The sequence below is a fragment of the Lepidochelys olivacea genome, assembly GCF_965140295.1.
Source record: "Lepidochelys olivacea isolate rLepOli2 genome assembly, chromosome: 1".
Lineage (NCBI taxonomy): Eukaryota > Metazoa > Chordata > Testudines > Cheloniidae > Lepidochelys > Lepidochelys olivacea.
In genome coordinates, this window is record NC_140411.1 from 56,750,452 (window position 1) to 56,770,221 (window position 19,770).

The 19,770-nt window shown below is 45.4% G+C and overlaps 1 protein-coding gene across 1 annotated transcript in view; it reads right to left on the minus strand.

Moving 5' to 3' along the window:
* The window catches only part of MRPS31 (mitochondrial ribosomal protein S31), a 37,988-nt gene extending 18,439 nt beyond the window's left edge, over positions 1-19,549 (minus strand). The window contains exons 1-3 of the mRNA XM_084634960.1: positions 19,241-19,549; positions 14,636-14,935; positions 12,213-12,371 (exon numbers count right to left, since the gene is read on the minus strand). Of these exons, the coding sequence (XP_084491086.1) occupies positions 12,213-12,371; positions 14,636-14,935; positions 19,241-19,350 (569 nt within the window). The 5' untranslated portion in view covers positions 19,351-19,549. The remainder of the gene's footprint in view (positions 1-12,212; positions 12,372-14,635; positions 14,936-19,240) is intronic.
* Positions 19,550-19,770: the final 221 nt, after the last annotated feature.

The window sequence follows — 19,770 nt, forward strand, 5'->3', positions numbered from 1 at the left end:
GAGGGAGGAGAGTGCTCCGGTGGACGCTGCTGCTGCTCTTGGGACGGGGGGAGAGGGGAGGGAGGGAGGAGAAAGAGAAGAGAGACTCCAGGCGGGGGGCAGCCCGGGGCCCCATCACTGCTACTGCCACTCCAGTAGGCGTGGGCAGCCACGGGGTCAACCACACTAGAAGTCACGGAGGTCCAGGGAAGTCACGGAATCCGTGACTTCTGGGACCTCCTTGAAAGACTCACACCCTTAATGATAATCCAGAAAAGGCAGAAGTTCTGTATTTGAGAAAAGGCCAGATGATGTAGTTATGTCACAATGACGGAATACTTTCCATTTAAACAGTAGCCGAGGAGGATGTGAAACAACAGCTACTAAAAGTTAGGTATTTTTAGATCAACAGGTTCAAATAACTTGCATCTGAGATTTTAAAATAACTGACTGAGGAGCTCTCTGGTCTGCTAATATTGATTTTCAGTAACTTTTGGAACACTGGGAAAGTTCTAGAACAGTAGTTCTTAACTGGGGGTGCACGCACCCCCAGGGGGTGCGAGACATGCCAGATTATTAGGTAAATCATCGAAAACACGAATTAAGCACAGGCACGTAAGTACAACTACTTTGTTTCATCAAACCGATGTATTTATTCACATTATACATTTAACGATTACTGTAATATACAAACAAAAAACATATCTAGGTTTAAAGAACTGACCTACTTCAATGATTTTTTAAAAGGGGTGCGAGACTATATTTGGAGAACTGAAGGGGTGCAGGCTGCAGTAAAGGTTAAGAACCACTGTTCTAGAAGAAAGGCAAGAGAACATTGTGCCAGTATTTAAAACGGGTCAATGGGATGAACCAGGTAATTAATTATAGGTCTGTCAGCCTGAAATAGACCCTGGCCAAAATACTGGAATGACAGATAAGGGACTTGATTAATCAAGAATTAAACGAAGGTAATATAAATAATGCCATTCAACAAGGGTTTACGGAAACCAGATCTTGTCAAATTAACTTGATTTTTCTTTTTTATACAAAGATTACAAGTTTGGGTGAAAAAGAAAGTGTCAACATAATATACTTAGATGTCTTTTTGGTACTGCACAACATTTTGATTAAGAAACTGGAAGATAACCTCCATTAGCATGGGAAGGTGGGTGTATGGCAAAGATCTGTAAGAGCACCTGAACTTTTAATGAAAGGTGCAGCAAGCAGTAGTTTGCATGGGATCACGGGTCTGTCGATCTCTTGGGAGTTAGGGAGCTCCAGTCAGGTCTTTGGCTTAGGAAGGTTTGGTAGGCCTTGGCCAGATGATGTCCTAATGGGAGGTGGGAAAACTAATGACTTTTCAGGGCTGCTGTTGTTTCCCCCATTTCAATTATTGTCAGGGCATGAGATCTAAATGCAACACCTTAGTATTATTATTTTGATAAAAATTGGAGAATCTTGGCCATATATGTGTGTCAATTCGCACTGGTTACTACCCTCAACAAGGATTGTAGTTATGGTGACAGAACTCTTTAGATATAAAGTTGTGTCTATGCCTTTAGGGAGAGGGACTGTTAAAAGCCAAAAGTCATTATTAGATTTTGGGACAGTGCAAGTGAAAACGATAAAAATCAGTTAAAATACAGTGTATGAGTTTTACGAGATAAAAGCCTCTTTTCAAGGGAACAGGTGTGGTATTAAAGAACAGAAATTAGGTCAAGAACGCAAGCTTTGGATACCTAAATGCAATATATATTTCCACCATTGCAATGCTTGAAGAGTGTCAGAAAACATATTTAAACATTCTCTTTTGGATGGTTTATATCAGAAGAGCTCTTCAAAGTAACTACTAACAAAAAGATGCCCTAAAATGTTCAGAACCTTGATTTTCTAAGGTTAATTTTAAATCTGACATTAACATTAACAGAAAATAATTAGTAAAATGAGAGAGATGCAGAAGAACTGAACTTTTGTTATTCTTGGCATTTATGACCTAGAGTTGATCCAGAAAATTCACAAATTTTCTGAGGGTCTGACTAGCATCATGCAGTCTTCCCCTTGCCAGAAGTAAAGTCACAGACTGCCCAGTCCAACTGTTTTACTTGGCAAGCACGCTAAAATGACAGAATGTTGTTCTACTATATGGAGATCACACTCCCTCTGAGCAGTTCTCTTTGAGGTTTTGCACAACTGGCCAAACTTTCTTCTGACTATGCTGGGCATCTAACACACAAAGCCCACAGTGTCACAATTTTGGAGAGCTAGGGTCCTAATCTTGTGTCACTGATGCATGAAAGGTGAGCAAATATGTTTTCATAATAGTTTTTAAAACAAGTGATTGCATGGTATTATGCCAATCATGTCGTTCATCCGATACACATTTCCTCTAACACGTTGGAAAAGAAACAAGAAATTAACCAAAAACAAAACCAGAAAGATATTTGTGGCTTGACTTCCTTCCACAACAACTGAAACTCCATCCAATCCACGGTAAGTATTGCAGATACATCTGAACAGGAATGATCATGTGCACTACATGGGTTAAAAAACAAGAGAAGGAGAATTCGGGGTGCATTTTAGCTTTAGCTTGGAATTCCTTTCCTTCTGTTTATTTAATTCTAATGTTTAATATTGCTGAATTTATTTTCCTATGGTGGTGTTGTAATTTCCATTAAGCAAAACTTCTTCCCGCACTAAAAAAAAAAAAAAATCCTGTATCATTAATTTTTTCCCCCCTTCTTGTGGAAATGCTGTCCTCAGTATGTCTACAAAACAAACTGATGGGAGAAAACTGTACAACAGTGACACCCAGAGGGCAGAATGTATGCAAAGCACAATATAAGCTAAGACTTTTTGGCTATAATTATATCATCTTTATTATAATTTAATACCTCCTTGTAAATCTGAACAACATTCTGATTTATAGTAACAATGTTATATTGTACGGTTCTTTTGCTTGTGTAGGTATTTCAAGCGTTTTACATAAAGTACCTGCTGTCTCAGACCAGTGGTCCATTTAGTCCAGTATCCTGTCTCAGAAGCAACCAATACTTGATGCTTCAAAAAAAAAAGAAAGAAAAAAAAAAAAAAGGTAATCCAGCCATATTGCACCCAGCCAATTGTACAACGCTGAATACGTGGGGCGGGGGAGGAAAACCATGTCTTCTAAACCCTTATAATGAGTTCTCTTACACATGGCAAGCCGGGCTTGAAAAATCCACTTATGAATGAGTACAGAGCTTCCACTGGCCAGTGTGGGGACCTCAGCTCTCACTTTCTGCAGGACTCAAGCTTTCATTTAAAAAGAGAAAAAAAAAAACGGTTTCAAACCCTTTTACTTAGGCTGAAAAGGCTCTGAGGCAGAAACCAACTTTTCATCCTGTGTATATAGTATCTAGCACATTGAGGCCTGACCTCTCTAGATGCCACTACAAAGGAAGTAATATAAATAATATTAATGACGACTGAAGTTAATCTTAAAAATGTGAATGAAATGTTCACTAATATAGCAGTGTCTTCCAAACCACAGACTGTTCTGGTGCCTCTGGTAATTCTTAGTTAAACTAAGCAGCAGCAGAATGTAATTAACTAGATTCTAGTTAGCTTTCACTGCTTCTATTCAGAACTTTGTAGGAGGCAGTGAAACTGTCAAATTCATGTTGCTGCTGTTACTTGGGAAAGCTATGAGCAGCAGAACAGCAAGCTCTGGAACTATTACTTAGGAACAGCAGAGATTATAAAAAAACATGGAATGGTACAGTAGAGTATAGCTATTACTTCTCACAGCTCCTGGAAGGAAGAGCAAACACCCTACCTACTTAGGGAAGCCAGAGGACCTTGATGAGGAGTAAAGACCAAGTTCCCTCTCCTTTCCAGTAGGTGGAGGGTAGTACAGCTTCTATGCTAAACACAGAACCTCCTCACACCCCAAACGGGACCAAGGAACAAGTATCCTTCCCAGCAGCTTGTAGCAAGGAGTGCTGGGCTTCTCACCAGAGCATTGCCCAAAGCCTTACTTGTGGGGCCTCTTTTAAATCTATCACTGGCTAGTAGGAGTCTGGTAAATTTAATCAAGCCCTAGTTGCAAGCAATTAGCAATCCATTCAAATCCAGCCACAAGCTTGGTCTCAACCTCCAGCAGCAGTGAATTCCACGTGTTCACAATACAAAATAGGAAGAAATATTGCCTTGTTTGTTCATCTTAAGAGTATTTCCTTTAGCCTTTCCTTAAGGCTATAAAAGAACTAAATGGAGAAAATGATCAGTTTTTTTACACAGCTCAGTCAAATCTCCTTTAACTCCTTTACCTACATCAATGATTTTCAAGCTGTGGTCCATGGACCCTGGCGGTCCACAGACTATGTTGAAGATTTCCCAAAAGGGTCCGCACCTAAGTTCCCTCTGAGCTGCACAGCTGCCTGTTAAGCCCCACGCAGAGGCTCAGGGCTGGGATGGGGAGAGATGCCTCTCTCCCCAGCACGGACCTGCCGCCGTGGGGAGTGGCGGCTCTCCCCGCCAGCCCCAGCATGGACCTGCCTGGACTCGCAGCGGTCGGGGGAAAGGCAACCCTCCCCCAACCCCAGCATGGACCTGCTACAGGAGAGGCACCTCTCCCTCAGCCCAGGTGCTGCTGCAGGGGGTCCTGTCACCCTGCCGTAGCCCCTGGACAACCTGCACCCGAAACCCCTCATCCCGGCCCCACCCCAGAGCCCCACCCCCAGCCAGAGTCCTCACCCCCCTGCACCAAACCCTCTACCCCAGCCCCACCCTGGAGCCCTCAAACCCCCTGCCCCACACCCCAATCCTCTGCCCCAGCCCTGAGCCCCACTCCAAACCCCTTGGCCCCATCCCCACCCCATGAATTTGGTTATGTACAGCAATATGGAGGTGATGTGTCACACATCACCTCCATATTGATGCACATAACAAAATTCATTCTGCACATGTGTGGGAAAAATTAGAGGGAACACTGGTCTGCACCTGCATTTGAAATTTTTTAGGGGTCTGCAAAAGAAAAAAGGTTGGATTATTTAGGTCAGTGGTTTTCAAACGGATGCAATACCCACAGCATCTCTAGCCATTTCTATCAACCTTCTCTGGATGTTTTACATTTCCGTTGAGAGGAAAGGACCTAACCTAAACATATTACTCCAGGAAAATGTATACCATTGTGCATTATCTAATGTCTTATTAGTTTCCACCATCACTTTTTTTAAATGCACCCAAGCTTCTAAGCATCTGGAGAGAGAACTTCATTTACTTGTCCACAATAACCCCTAGTTCTTTTGACTGAGAATTACGAATTCATCTACCTGTATGGCAAGGTTACATAGTTTCTCTCTTTCCCACAGACACTCTCTCAAGAATATGCATTACCTTATATTTAACAAAGTTAACGTTCATCTACCATTGTGCTTCCCCACCATTTTGTTTATTTGTAACCATCTAGACTTAGCCCTGGTCTACACTAGGACTTTAGGTCGAATTTAGCAGCGTTAAATCGATTTAAACCTGCACCCGTCCACACAATGAAGCCCTTTATTTCGACTTAAAGGGCTCTTAAAATCGATTTCCTTACTCCACCCCTGACAAGTGGATTAGTGCTTAAATCGACGTTGCCGGCTCGAATTTGGGGTACTGTGGACACAATTCGATGGTATTGGCCTCCGGGAGCTATCCCAGAGTGCTCCATTCTGACCGCTCTGGACAGCACTCTCAACTCAGATGCACTGGCCAGGTAGACAGGAAAAGAACCGCGAACTTTTGAATCTCATTTCCTGTTTGGCCAGCGTGGCAAGCTGCAGGTGACCATGCAGAGCTCATCAGCACAGGTGACCATGATGGAGTCCCAGAATCGCAAAAGAGCTCCAACATGGACCGAACGGGAGGTACGGGATCTGATCGCTGTTTGGGGAGAGGAATCCGTGCTATCAGAACTCCGTTCCAGTTTTCGAAATGCCAAAACCTTTGTCAAAATCTCCCAGGGCATGAAGATCAGAGGCCATAACAGGGACCCGAAGCAGTGCCACGTGAAACTGAAGGAGCTGAGGCAAGCCTACCAGAAAACCAGAGAGGCGAACAGCCGCTCTGGGTCAGAGCCCCAAACATGCCGCTTCTATGATGAGCTGCATGCCATTTTAGGGGGTTCAGCCACCACTACCCCAGCCGTGTTGTTTGACTCCTTCAATGGAGATGGAGGCAATACGGAAGTAGGTTTTGGGGACGAAGATGATGAGGAGGAGGAGGAGGTTGTAGATAGCTCACAGCAAGCAAGCGGAGAAACCGGTTTTCCCGACAGCCAGGAACTGTTTCTCACCCTAGACCTGGAGCCAGTACCCCCCGAACCCACCCAAGGCTGCCTCCTGGACCCAGCAGGCGGAGAAGGGACCTCTGGTGAGTGTACCTTTTAAAATGCTATACATGGTTTAAAAGCAAGCATGTGAAAGGATTACTTTGCCCTGGCATTTGCGGTTCTCCTAGATGTAGTCCTAAAGCCTTTGCAAAAGGTTTCTGGGGAGGGCAGCCTTATTTCATCCTTCATGGTAGGACACTTTACCACTCCAGGCCAGTAACACGTACTCGGGAATCACTGTAGAACAAAGCATTGCAGTGTATGTTTGCTGGCATTCAACCAAAATCCGTTCTTTATCTCTCTGTGTTATCCTCAGGAGAGTGAGATATAATTCATGGTCACCTGGTTGAAATAGAGTGCTTTTCTTCAGGGGACACTCAGAGGAGCCCATTCCTGCTGGGCTGTTTGCCTGTGGCTAAACAGAAATGTTCCCCGCTGTTAGCCACAGGGAGGGGGGAAGGTTGAGGGGGTAGTCACATGGTGGGAGGAGGCAAAATGCGACCTTGTAACGAAAGCACATGTGCTATGTATGTAATGTTAACAGCAAGGTTTACCCTGAAAGAGTGTAGCCACTGTTTTATAAAATGAGTCTTTTTAAATACCGCTGTCCCTTTTTTTCTCCACCAGCTGCATGTGTTTCAATGATCACAGGATCTTCTCCTTCCCAGAGGCTAGTGAAGCTTAGAAAGAAAAAAAAAAAAAACGCACTCGCGATGAAATGTTCTCCGAGCTCATGCTGTCCTCCCACACTGACAGAGCACAGACGAATGCGTGGAGGCAAATAATGTCAGAGTGCAGGAAAGCACAAAATGACCGGGAGGAGAGGTGGCAGGCTGAAGAGAGTAAGTGGCGGGCTGAAGAGAGGGCTGAAGCTCAAATGTGGCGGCAGCGTGATGAGAGGAGGCAGGATTCAATGCTGAGGCTGCTGCAGGACCAAACCAGTATGCTCCAGTGTATGGTTGAGCTGCAGCAAAGGCAGCTGGAGCACAGACTGCCACTGCTGCCCCTCTGTAACCAACCGCCCTCCTCCCCAAGTTCCATAGCCTCCACACCCAGACGCCCAAGAACGCGGTGGGGGGGCCTCCGGCCAACCAGCCACTCCACCACAGAGGATTGCCCAAAAAAAAGAAGGCTGTCATTCAATAAATTTTAAAGTTGTAAACTTTTAAAGTGCTGTGCTTAAAGTGCTGTGCGGCATTTTCCTTCCCTCCTCCACCACCCCTCCTGGGATACCTTGGTAGTCATCTCCCTATTTGTGTGATGAATGAATAACGAATGCATGACTGTGAAGCAGCAATGACTTTATTGCCTCTGCAAGCAATGATTAAAGGGAGGAGGGGAGGGTGGTTAGCTTGTAGGGAAGTAGAGTGAATCAAGGGGCGGGGGGTTTCATCAAGGAGAAACAAACAGAACTTTCACACCGTAGCCTGGCCAGTCATGAAACTGGTTTTCAAAGCTTCTCTGATGCGTACCGCGCCCTCCTGTGCTCTTCTAACCGCCCTGGTGTCTGGCTGCGCGTAACCAGCAGCTAGGCGATTTGCCTCAGCCTCCCACCCCACCATAAATGTCTCCCCCTTACTCTCACAGATATTGTGGAGCACACAGCAAGCAGTAATAACAGTGGGAATATTGGTTTCGCTGAGGTCTAAGCGAGTCAGTAAACTGCGCCAGCGCGCCTTTAAACGTCCAAATGCACATTCTACCACCATTCTGCACTTGCTCAGCCTGTAGTTGAACAGCTCCTGACTACTGTCCAGGCTGCCTGTGTACGGCTTCATGAGCCATGGCATTAAGGGGTAGGCTGGGTCCCCAAGGATACATATAGGCATTTCAACATCCCCAACAGTTATTTTCTGGTCTGGGAATAAAGTCCCTTCCTGCAGCTTTTGAAACAGACCAGAGTTCCTGAAGATGCGAGCGTCATGCACCTTTCCCGGCCATCCCACGTTGATGTTGGTGAAACGTCCCTTGTGATCCACCAGAGCTTGCAGCACTATCGAAAAGTACCCCTTGCGGTTTATGTACTCGGCGGCTTGGTGCTCCGGTGCCAAGATAGGGATATGGGTTCCGTCTATAGCCCCACCACAGTTAGGGAATCCCATTGCAGCAAAGCCATCCACTATGACCTGCACATTTCCCAGGGTCACTACCCTTGATATCAGCAGATCTTTGATTGCATGAGCTACTTGCATCACAGCAGCCCCCACAGTAGATTTGCCCACTCCAAATTGATTCCCAACTGACCGGTAGCTGTCTGGCGTTGCAAGCTTCCACAGGGCTATCGCCACTCGCTTCTCAACTGTGAGGGCTGCTCTCATCTTGGTATTCATGTGCTTCAGGGCAGGGGAAAGCAAGTCACAAAGTGCCCCTACGCATGCGAAAGTTTCGCAGCCACTGGGAATCGTCCCAGACCTGCAACACTATGCGGTCCCACCAGTCTGTGCTTGTTTCCCGAGCCCAGAATCGGCGTTCCACAGCATGAACCTGCCCCATTAGCACCATGATGCATGCATTGGCAGGGCCCATGCTTTCAGAGAAATCTGTGTCCATGTCCTGATCACTCACGGGACCGCGCTGACGTCGCCTCCTCGCCCGGTATTGCGTTGCCATGTTCTGGTGCTGCATATACTGCTGGATAATGCGTGTGGTGGTTAATGTGCTCCTAATTGCCAAAGTGAGCTGAGCGGCCTCCATGCTTGCCTTGGTATGGCGTCCGCACAGAAAAAAGGCGCGGAACGATTGTCTGCCGTTGCTCTGACGGAGGGAGGGGCGACTGACGACACGGCTTACAGGGTTGGCTTCAGGGAGCTAAAATCAACAAAGGGTGTGCCTGTACATCAAGGAGCATTTCAGGCAGGACTGCACGGAGGGTTCCAATAAGAAATGGTGCACCTAAGTTATCGTTGTTATTGGAACAAGGAGGTTAGCCTGGCCTCTGATTGATACATGGCTAGATTTACCTCGCTGCACCTTCTCTGTGAGTGACTGCAGTGTGATCTAGACAGGGGAGGAGGCAAATGAGTACAAAACAAATCTCGTCTATTTCTTGTTCTGACCCACTCCATCTATCTTTTACATCTTTGGGTGGCAGCAGACGGTGCAGAAGGACTGCATGCCATCCACATCTGATGGCTGCTCGGCAGAAGATGGTACAGTACGACTGCTAGCCATCTTCATCTCTTGCCTGCCTGGCATAAGATGGTACAATACGACTGCTAGCAATCCTCATCTCTTGCCTGCCTGGCAGAAGATGGTACAGTACGACTGCTAGCAGTCCGTATTGCCTGCCCGCTCACCATAAGACGGTTCAATAGGACTGCAGGACTAAAGAGAATGACCTGGTCAAGTCACTCCAAATTTAGTCCCTGCGCCCATGTCTGCCCAGGCGCTCCCAGCCGACGTGGCCAGGAGCACCTCGGACACGACGAGGACGACTACCAATCGTATTGCACCGTCTGCTGCCAGAAGGCAATGGGTTGCTGCTACTGTGCAGCAAAGCCGTACCGCGTCTGCCAGCACCCAGGAGACATAGGGTGACGGTTACCTGAGCGGGCTCCATGCTTGCCGTGGTATGGCGTCTGCACAGGTAACTCAGGAAAAAAGGCGCGAAATGATTGTCTGCCCTTGCTTTCACGGAGGGAGGGAACGGGGGCCTGACGACACGTACCCAGAACCACCCGCGACAATGTTTTAGCCCCATCAGAGTGCTCCATTGTGACTGCTCTGGACAGCACTCTCAGATGCCCGATTGTTTGCCATTGCTCTGATGCTGGGAGGGGCGCTTACAGGGTTGGTTCAGGGAGCTAAAATCAACAAAGGGGGTGGCTTTACATCAAGGAGTATTTCAGGCAGGACTTCACGGAGGGTTCCAATAAGAAATGGTGCACCTAAGTTATTGTCCTTATTGGAACAAGAAGGTTAGCCTGGCCTCTGATTGATACATGGCTAGATTTACCTCGCTGCACCTTCTCTGTAAGTGACTGCAGTGTGATCTAGAAGAATGAGTCCCCTAGACAGGGGAGGGGGGGGAAGCAAATGAGTACAAAACAAATCTGGTCTATTTCTTGTTTTGATCCACTCCATCTATCTTTTACATCTTTGGCTGGCAGCAGACGGTGCAGAAGGACTGCATGCCATCCACATCTCATGGCTGCTCGGCAGAAGATGGTACAATACGACTGCTAGCAGTCCGTATCGCCTGCCCGCTCACCATAAGACGGTTCAATAGGACTGACTGCAGGACTAAAGAGAATGACCTGCTCAAGTCACTCCAAATTTAGTCCCTGCGCCCATGTCTGCCCAGGCGCTCCTGATCGACCTCACAGAGGCGACCAGGAGCACCTCAGACATGACGATGACGGCTACCAGTCGTACTGTACCGTCTGCTGCCACAAGGCAAGGGGTTGCTGCTACTGTGTAGCAATGCCGTACCGCGTCTGCCAGCACCCAGGAGACATATGGAGCCTGCTCAGGTAACCGTCACCCTGCTTGTCGTGGTATGGCGTCTGCACAGGTAACTCAGGAACAAAAGCGCGAAATGATTGTCTACTCTTGCTTTCACGGGGGGAGGGAGGGAACGGGGGCCTGACGATATGTACCCAGAACCACCCGCGACAATGTTTTAGCCCCATCAGGCATTGGGATCTCAACCCAGAATTCCAATGGGCAGCGGAGACTGCGGGAACTGTGGGATAGCTACCCACAGTGCAACGCTCCGGAAGTCAACGCTTGCCTCGGTACTGTGGAAGCGCTCCGCCGAGTTAATGCACTTAATGCACTTAGAGCATTTTCTGTGGGGACACACACACTCGAATATATAAAACCGATTTCTAAAAAACCGACTTCTATAAATTCGACCTAATTTCGTAGTGTAGACATACCCTGTGTCACAATCCTCCTTAGTTTTCACTGATGGAAATGGCATGTATCAGCAGCAAATATTAATGCTGTTGGCTACTTTCTCTGCTACTAATTGGTATATTTACTGAACACAAAAGGCCCTATAACTAATCCCTATAAAACCCCACAAATAACTCATCAGTCTTATGAATCCACATTTCCTATCACTTTACCAGTTAATTCCTTATCTGAATTTGCCCCAAATCTAGTTATTTTCATATGACATATTAAAAAATAAATCTATAAACTACTTGTAGTTTGTTACTGCAAACATGCATAATCACAGGCTTCCACATTCTCAGTTGCTGAAGATCCAGTTTTCTGCTTTTTAGTCAGCATTTTCTGAGCTGCTACATTGAAAGTAGCAGAAGTCAGCAGCCTGTCTTTTGTCATCACCAAACAAAAGGGCAGTATACACGGTTCCTTCACAGTTTCCAAATAAGTGTTGTTTGCCTGGCTGGAAGCCACATAAAAAAAGGAAATGTGCCAAGGGATGAGTTTATTGGGCTGCCTGGAAATTTTTGAAGGGTAGGGTGGGACTATAAATAGAGGTTGCTTTACTTAGTGCAGCTTTCAAAAACAGCCATTAAAATTTACCAGTCCATACAAATGAACTTTCAGACTTTCTATCTTAGTGATGGTTGATGAAGATTACAAAAAATAAATCTAATGATACTTTTATTAGCCCATCCAAAAAAAAAAAAAAAAAAAACCAACCAACCAACCACCCTTGAGAAAGCAGACACTAGAATTTTGAAAGGCTGCTCTAGAGGAAGGATGCAAGCTGGATGACTTGACAGTTACAGAAGGAATTTAGTACAAAGACTACTGCACTTCAGTGATTAGCTTTTTAAAGAAGGATAACATGCTCAAGCATGTCTTTTTAGAGCAGTTTTTCGGATATAAAGTCCTCAACCACCTTAAATTTGACAGTGTAATATTCGAGGCGTCAGCACTACTGGGGAATATTCAATCTACATACCTTATGTTAGTCGTTTCCCCTCTTTTCTGTGCATCAGTGGCTTCTTCATGCTTTCTTAGCTGTGCAAGTAAATCTGATACTGTCCGTTTCCTGTCAAAAGGTAAGGAAGATGCAACAGCAGAGGCAGCTTCCACCAATTCTGGATTGAGAGGCTTGCTCCTGTAAGAGACAAGAGGTGAAAAACATAAAAATCAAGATCTATGCGTCATTTTTTCCACAAGCCATTTTTTATTGTAACTGGTTATTTTACGTCTTAATGACTTACAGGTAATAGTTATATGCTATCAAAGAAGAGGCCCAAGTTTGTCTCTTGCTGCACAAAACTGCCAGAGGTTGGGTGGCACTGCAGAGTTGGTGTTCTTAAATCAAGGTAGGGATAGCCTAATGTCACTGAACAACCATCAGAAAAGCTTTTTAAAAAAAAAAAAAAAAAAAAAAAAAAAAAAGCTTTGCTCAACCCTTCCTAAACAGAGTACAGTTATAATGCCAAGACCTATACACAGTGTCAGCTATAAATGGAAAAAATAAAGCAGTCATTAAGGCACAGCTACCAATCAACTCCTGAAGAGAAGAGTATAAAAGATTGCTACTGAGATAGGATTTTTAGTCACAGACAAAAAACCCTTTTTTTCATATATCTCATAGGTATGATTTAACTATGACTACTGTTCCTTTACCAATTTGGCATGATTTTAACCACTATGTTTAGGTGTAAAGATTTCCCTTTGTTAAGCATTATCCCAATAGATCGTGACAATATATTTACTCCTGGGGGAATTCTGCACCAAAAAATCCAAAATTCTGCATATTTTATTTGTCAAAATAATGCAATATAATCACACCAGGTTCACTTACTTTGGTAATATATTTAAACTACCATACACTCCCCCTCCCTCCCCCCCCCCCAAAAAAAAAAACCACCACCACAGTAACTGTTCAGCATTTTCTAAACACATGAAAGTTAAGTTACAAATACCTGGTAACCAAGACCCTGCATTGCAGTTATAATCCTGGATTTTCATTTCAAAGATATTAGTCTACTTTACAGACCACCAAAATAAAAGTGTCTCTTTAAATTGCTCAGACTTTCACACATGAAAGTCATACAGTTTTGCTAATCACTGTCCTGCATTTTTTTTAAATGGGTAAGTAAAATAGATCCTGAGCAGTAATCCAACCCCATTGTGCCTCTCTGGCACAGGAAAAAGAGTTAGAAAGCACACAGACCTTTCTAGCTGAGAATTCCATTACTGTCATTTGCAATAAGGTTCCTTTACATCACTCTGGCAAGGTAAAGGAGTCTTAACTGAATAACAGGAGCAATTAATTAACAATGGGAACATTAGCAGCCTGCCCCTTTAGTTGTTACATCTCTGCTCTGCCTCAGAGACAGACCCTGCTTCACACAGCCCTGTGCCTCCCTCCAAGCCCAGGACGCAGCAACAGCAACCAGAGGGACAGAGTGAGGCCTTGTCTCCACTGGCACTTTACAGCGCTGCAACTTTCTCACTCAGGGGTGTGAAAAACACACCCCTGAGCACTGCAAAGTGCCAGTGCAGACAGTGCACCAGCGCTGGGAGCCATGCTCTTGGGGGTGGTTTTTTTTAGAACGCCGGGAGAGCTCTCTCCCAGCGCTATGCCATGACTACACAAGCCACAGGCGAGTGAAGACATGCCCTGAGTCTCTCTCACTCATTCACGTTAAGGCAGGATCCCATCCCCACACCTTTAATGTCTCTCCTCCTCCCCTCCCATGGTGATCTGCTGCCAGCTGCTCCCAGCAGAGGCAGCCAGGTTGCCACGGAAGGGGCATGTGTTTCTCACAGATTTCTTGGTTCCTCCATTTTTCTGCAGGGGAGCCAAGAAATCTGCAGAAGGTATGAATTCTGTGCCCGCTGCAGGGTGCAGAATTCCCCCAGGAGTATACATTTCTGTAAGTATGCAGTTATTCAGAGGAAAGATTTTCTTGGACTGTAACTGAACAACTGAGTTTAGCTGCATGTTTACATTTTTAATAAGTAAGTTGTATATGATCAATTGTGTGCAAAGAGAGGCAATTAAAAGGAGATAACACTTCTTTCTTTTCCCAGATTTTATTTTCTCATAACTGAGTAATGGCATTTCAAAAGGGAAAATTCCCGCACTCCCCTTAAATTGATTTTCTCTGGACAGCTAGTAACATTTCATTCTGAGGCTTCAATTCCAGGAATACAAGTATGGAGTAAATATACATGCTTAGTGCAACCATTCCATTTGTTATTGCTTTTTGCAGGGTACAGCTGTACCATTAGCAAAAGGACTGTTCCCATAGAGGATTCTTTTCTATACAAAGAAAAAGACATTTTATGCTACTATTTTGTCCCAGAGATTAATAGAGTCCACTTCAAAGAAGAAACACTTGAACTGTGCATATTGCATTTTACCTCTTAGCTTTACTGTCTGCTGTAGCTTTCTGAAACATGCTACTTGCACTCTCCATACTTTCTGGCTGGTCATTGGTCTGCTCCTTGGTCTTCCGTGTTTTTAGTATCTGGAACTTCTTCTTTGAACTTAATTCTACTTTCATTTCACTAATAATGTTCAACAAATTCTTCTTTGCATTTCCTGGTGTTGTCTTCTCCTGATTCTCTGAAGCCTTCTCAGCACTACTATCTGTAGAAGTGGCAGATTCATCTTCCTTGTTGTAGAACCCAGTGCTGGTGCTAAAGCACTTTTGTGTTTTACTAGACAAGATAGGAAGGGAAAAGGTATAATTTACACAGAACCGCTTTGTTAGTCATAACTGACTGGGCCTAATTTTGCACAAACTGAACTGGGTAACTTAAATGTACAATTTTACTCTGAAGGCAGGTCTTTATGGTTTCTGCGATATAATGTAAACAGCTTTCTTTTCTCCATGAATGAACTGAATCGAAAGGCAACAAGTAACTCTGCACTAAACAAAAAGAAAAGGAGGACTTGTGGCACCTTAGAGACTAACCAATTTATTTGAGCATGAGCTTTCGTGAGCTGTAGCTCACGAAAGCTTATGCTCTAATAAATTGGTTAGTCTCTAAGGTGCCACAAGTCCTCCTTTTCTTTTTGCGAATACAGACTAACACGGCTGCTACTCTGAAATCTGCACTAAACAGTATGCTGAGATGTTAGACAACCACAACAGGTTGATAACTATGACAAATTGTGGGCTTCATTTTGTGCTGAGGTATACACCAGGACCTTGTAACAGTCTTGTGACCTTGTGCCTTTGTTTAGGCTACTGGAAAACCAGATAACTTCAGAACCTTACCAGAAAATCAGCCACTAAGGTCTGCTAGGTAAACACATTAAAACTCTAGGAAAACAAAAGTACCACAATTGCCACACATATCCATCAGAATATTTTGCACACTCACTCAACATTTTCAGTCTCAGCATTTTGACATATTAAGCAAAGTAAGTCTTCTTGTCAGCAAGTTAAGGAAGTATGGGCTGGATGAATGCACTATAAGGTGGGTAGAAAGCTGGCTAGATTGTCGGGCTCAACGGGTAGTGATCAATGGCTCCATGTCTAGTTGGCAGCCGGTATCAAGTGGAGTGCCCCAAGGGTCGGTCCTGGGGCCGGTTTTGTTCAATATCTTCATAAATGATCTGGAGGATGGTGTGGATTGCACTCTCAGCAAATTTGCGGATGATACTAAACTGGGAGGAGTGGTAGATACGCTGGAGGGGAGGGATAGGATACAGAAGGACCTGGACAAATTGGAGGATTGGGCCAAAAGAAATCTGATGAGGTTCAATAAGGATAAGTGCAGGGTCCTGCACTTAGGACGGAAGAACCCAATGCACAGCTACAGACTAGGGACCGAATGGCTAGGCAGCAGTTCTGCGGAAAAGGACCTAGGGGTGACAGTGGACGAGAAGCTGGATATGAGTCAGCAGTGTGCCCTTGTTGCCAAGAAGGCCAATGGCATTTTGGGATGTACAAGTAGGGGCATAGCGAGCAGATCGAGGGACGTGATCGTTCCCCTCTATTCGACATTGGTGAGGCCTCCTCTGGAGTACTGTGTCCAGTTTTGGGCCCCACACTACAAGAAGGATGTGGGTAAATTGGAGAGAGTCCAGCGAAGGGCAACAAAAATGATTAGGGGTCTGGAACACATGACTTATGAGGAGAGGCTGAGGGAGCTGGGATTGTTTAGCCTGCAGAAGAGAAGAATGAGGGGGGATTTGATAGCTGCTTTCAACTACCTGAAAGGGGGTTCCAAAGAGGATGGCTCTAGACTGTTCTCAATGGTAGCAGATGACAGAACGAGGAGTAATGGTCTCAAGTTGCAGTGGGGGAGGTTTAGATTGGATATTAGGAAAAACTTTTTCACTAAGAGGGTGGTGAAACACTGGAATGCGTTACCTAGGGAGGTGGTAGAATCTCCTTCCTTAGAGGTTTTTAAGGTCAGGCTTGACAAAGCCCTGGCTGGGATGATTTAACTGGGAATTGGTCCTGCTTCGAGCAGGGGGTTGGACTAGATGACCTTCTGGGGTCCCTTCCAACCCTGATATTCTATGATTCATGGACTGCTTAAAAGCACCTATATATGTTCCAAACATTAGTATACTATAGAGAAAATTAAACAGGCATAAACCAACACCTTCAGTGAAAAAAGCATGTTGTGAACAAAAAAAACTAAGTAACACTTCACAACCCTGTTAATTAGGCTGTGGAAAGCCTTCTGACTTACACCAAGCAGACTTTGCTATTATCCACTACAATTCAGTGTCTCCATAATTTTTCCCCAAAAAAGCATCTTTTCCTATCAGCTCATTTTGCATTACTTATTGGAAGTAATTATTTTCTCCCTGCATGAAGCATTAGGAGCAATTTAGAAATCAACATGGGAAAGCTGTAGTCACTTACAATAACTACTATGTTATATACTTTGCATTATCAGTTCTTCAAAATACCCTCCAAATGTTCAAAAACTGTTCAAAAAGAGGATATCCTTGTATTATTAGGCTACCTTGCTTACATATTTCATTCAAGACAGAAAACAGGTAGTTCTGAAGTAAAAAAAACAATACAATACAATTCTTATTGGAAGTGGTTAAATGTCTCCAGTGCCCTGTAAAATATACTAGTTTCCAAACCATGCTAATTTTTATCCAACGCTTTGAGCATACATCTGTACCAACAGACAGCATTGCTTTACTGCTCACACACACATATTTTAAGTGCTGGTGAGACCACAAATATATATAGCAGTTTGGCATCACAAGATAGAAGGAGAGACATGATAGTTTTTTACTTTTGTATACGATAACCTACATAACAACTGACACCAACAGTGGACGGATGCTAAAAATGTGCAGCCCCATTCTCTAGCAGCACTACCAGCTCATTGAGAAGTCTACTGCCTTGGATGAGAAGACCTGTCACAAATGACACTGAGGGGTGGGAAAGAAAATGACATGAAGTAAGCCAGCTGCCCTTGAAAACACTTCATGACATCTCTAGTATCATAAGCCCAGTAGAGCTGGTACTTAAGCAGCATTTTAAACCCTAAACTGCTTTCAAAGCAATAGGGGCTAAATCAGAGAGAACATAAGGAGTGTCCACTCCAGGACTGATATGGGTATAAATATTGGGGTATAAATTCACAGCATACCAATTACCTGTATAACTTCTGGTTTAGAATAAGCCTTTAGTCTCTCTGTATCTCAGTTCCACATCTGTAAAAATGGGGATACTAGTACTTTCCCCATCGTTGTGAGGACAAACACCTTAAAGATTTTGGTGTTATAGTTAAGAAGCAACACTCCACATGAGTTCCCATTGTGATGCTGCGGCAAAAAGAGCCAATGGTGTTCCTCAGATGTAGAAATAGGGAAGTAGTGAGTAGAAGAAGGGAGATGATTTTACCTCTGTATATGGTGCACTGTTGCTTGGAATTCTGTGGACAGTTCTGGTGTCCACAGTTTAAAAACAATGTGAAAAAAGAGAGGGTGAAGAAAAGAGCCACAAAAGTGATTCATGGGACTTCCAGTGACATACAGAGAGCTCAGTCTGTTCAGCTTATAAAAAAGAAGATTGTGAAGTGACTTGATTACAGTGGATAATTCAGAGGGAGAAAATGGTGGGTTCAAAAGAGCTCTTTAATCTAGTGAAGAAAAGCATTAAAAAAAAACAAATGGCAGGAAACTGAAGTCAGACAAACTCAAAATAGAAATAAAACAAATTTTTTTGAAAGTGGGTGATGAGCAACCACTGGAATAAACTAACAAGGGAAGAGTCTCTTTGTGTCTCCAAACTAAGACTGGATGCCTTTCTGGGAGAGATCCTTTAGCCACACACAATTATACTTCAGCCACACACAAGCTATTGAGCTCAATACCGAGGTAACAATGACATTTAAGTGCTTATGGTATATAGGCAAACAGGCTAGATGATCTAATGGTCCCTTCTGGACTTAAACTACGTTCACTTGAAATCCAGGTCAGAAAACGAGTTGAAAGTAGTCTCAGAAAATACACCTGCCCGGTTAAAACACACACACACACACACAGGAGTACTTGTGGCACCTTAGAGACCAACCTGCCTGGTTCTTGCTTTATAAAAAAGCCACACAAAGACCCGCCAACTCTCACAATCCGGCTCTGCCCACTGAGTCCCACTGAAGTCAGTGGAGTGGGCCTGGGCTGTCAGCCAGCGGCGGATGGGACCGCACCGAGAAAACTGCAAACGGCTCCCCGGAGCGCTGGGAGGCAGAACACCACAATTCTCCGGCGGCCGCTTGTTAAAAGCCGCGGGCGCCCAGGCGGGGCGTGACCCTGCACCAATGCCCGCCGGCAGAGGCGAGTCCCCGCCAATTCAGTCACACACCCCCCGAAAGCCGCAGCTCGGGCCCTCGGGGTTCGGGCGCGGCCGGCCCGGCCCGCGTTTCAGGCGGGACCGTCTCACTGCGAGCGCGGCCTTGGGGCCGCTGCTGACAAACCTCGGCACCCGGAGCGGCCTCGCCGACCCGCGCTCAGGGACCCGCCCCACGCAGGGAGCTCACCTGCCCGGCCCCTGCTCCTGCTCCTGGGCGCCCCGGGGGAGGGCGAGGAGGAGGCGGCAGCGACAGAGGCCGCGCGTGCGGCTCCCGACGGCAGAGACGCGGCTCCACATCTCGGCGGCCCAGAGAGCGGCGTGCCCTCGCCCCTAAGCGCTCCCCCTCCGGGCATGGGTCCGTCTCCTCAACTTTCCGCCTGGAAACAGCAGCCAAGGAAACTGGTTCCGGGATCGATTCCCCTAGGGGAGGCCTGGCCTCATGCTGTGCAAGCGGGAGCTAGCTGGTGCCTTCATGCCTAGCGCGGGAAGAGTGAGAGGGACACGTCTACAGGGGTGTGTTTTCAAATAACAAAGAGTTTTGTGTTGTTGGCCAGAAGCTTCCCCAGTGTGGGGAGAGGGTGGATGGTCCAGTGGCCAGAGGATTGGGCGTGAGGAGAACTGGATTCAATTCCTGGCGCTACCACGGGTTTCCTGAGTGACCTTGGGCAAGTCACTTTGTTCATAGACAGTTGGCAAACTGACAACAAGGACACAAGT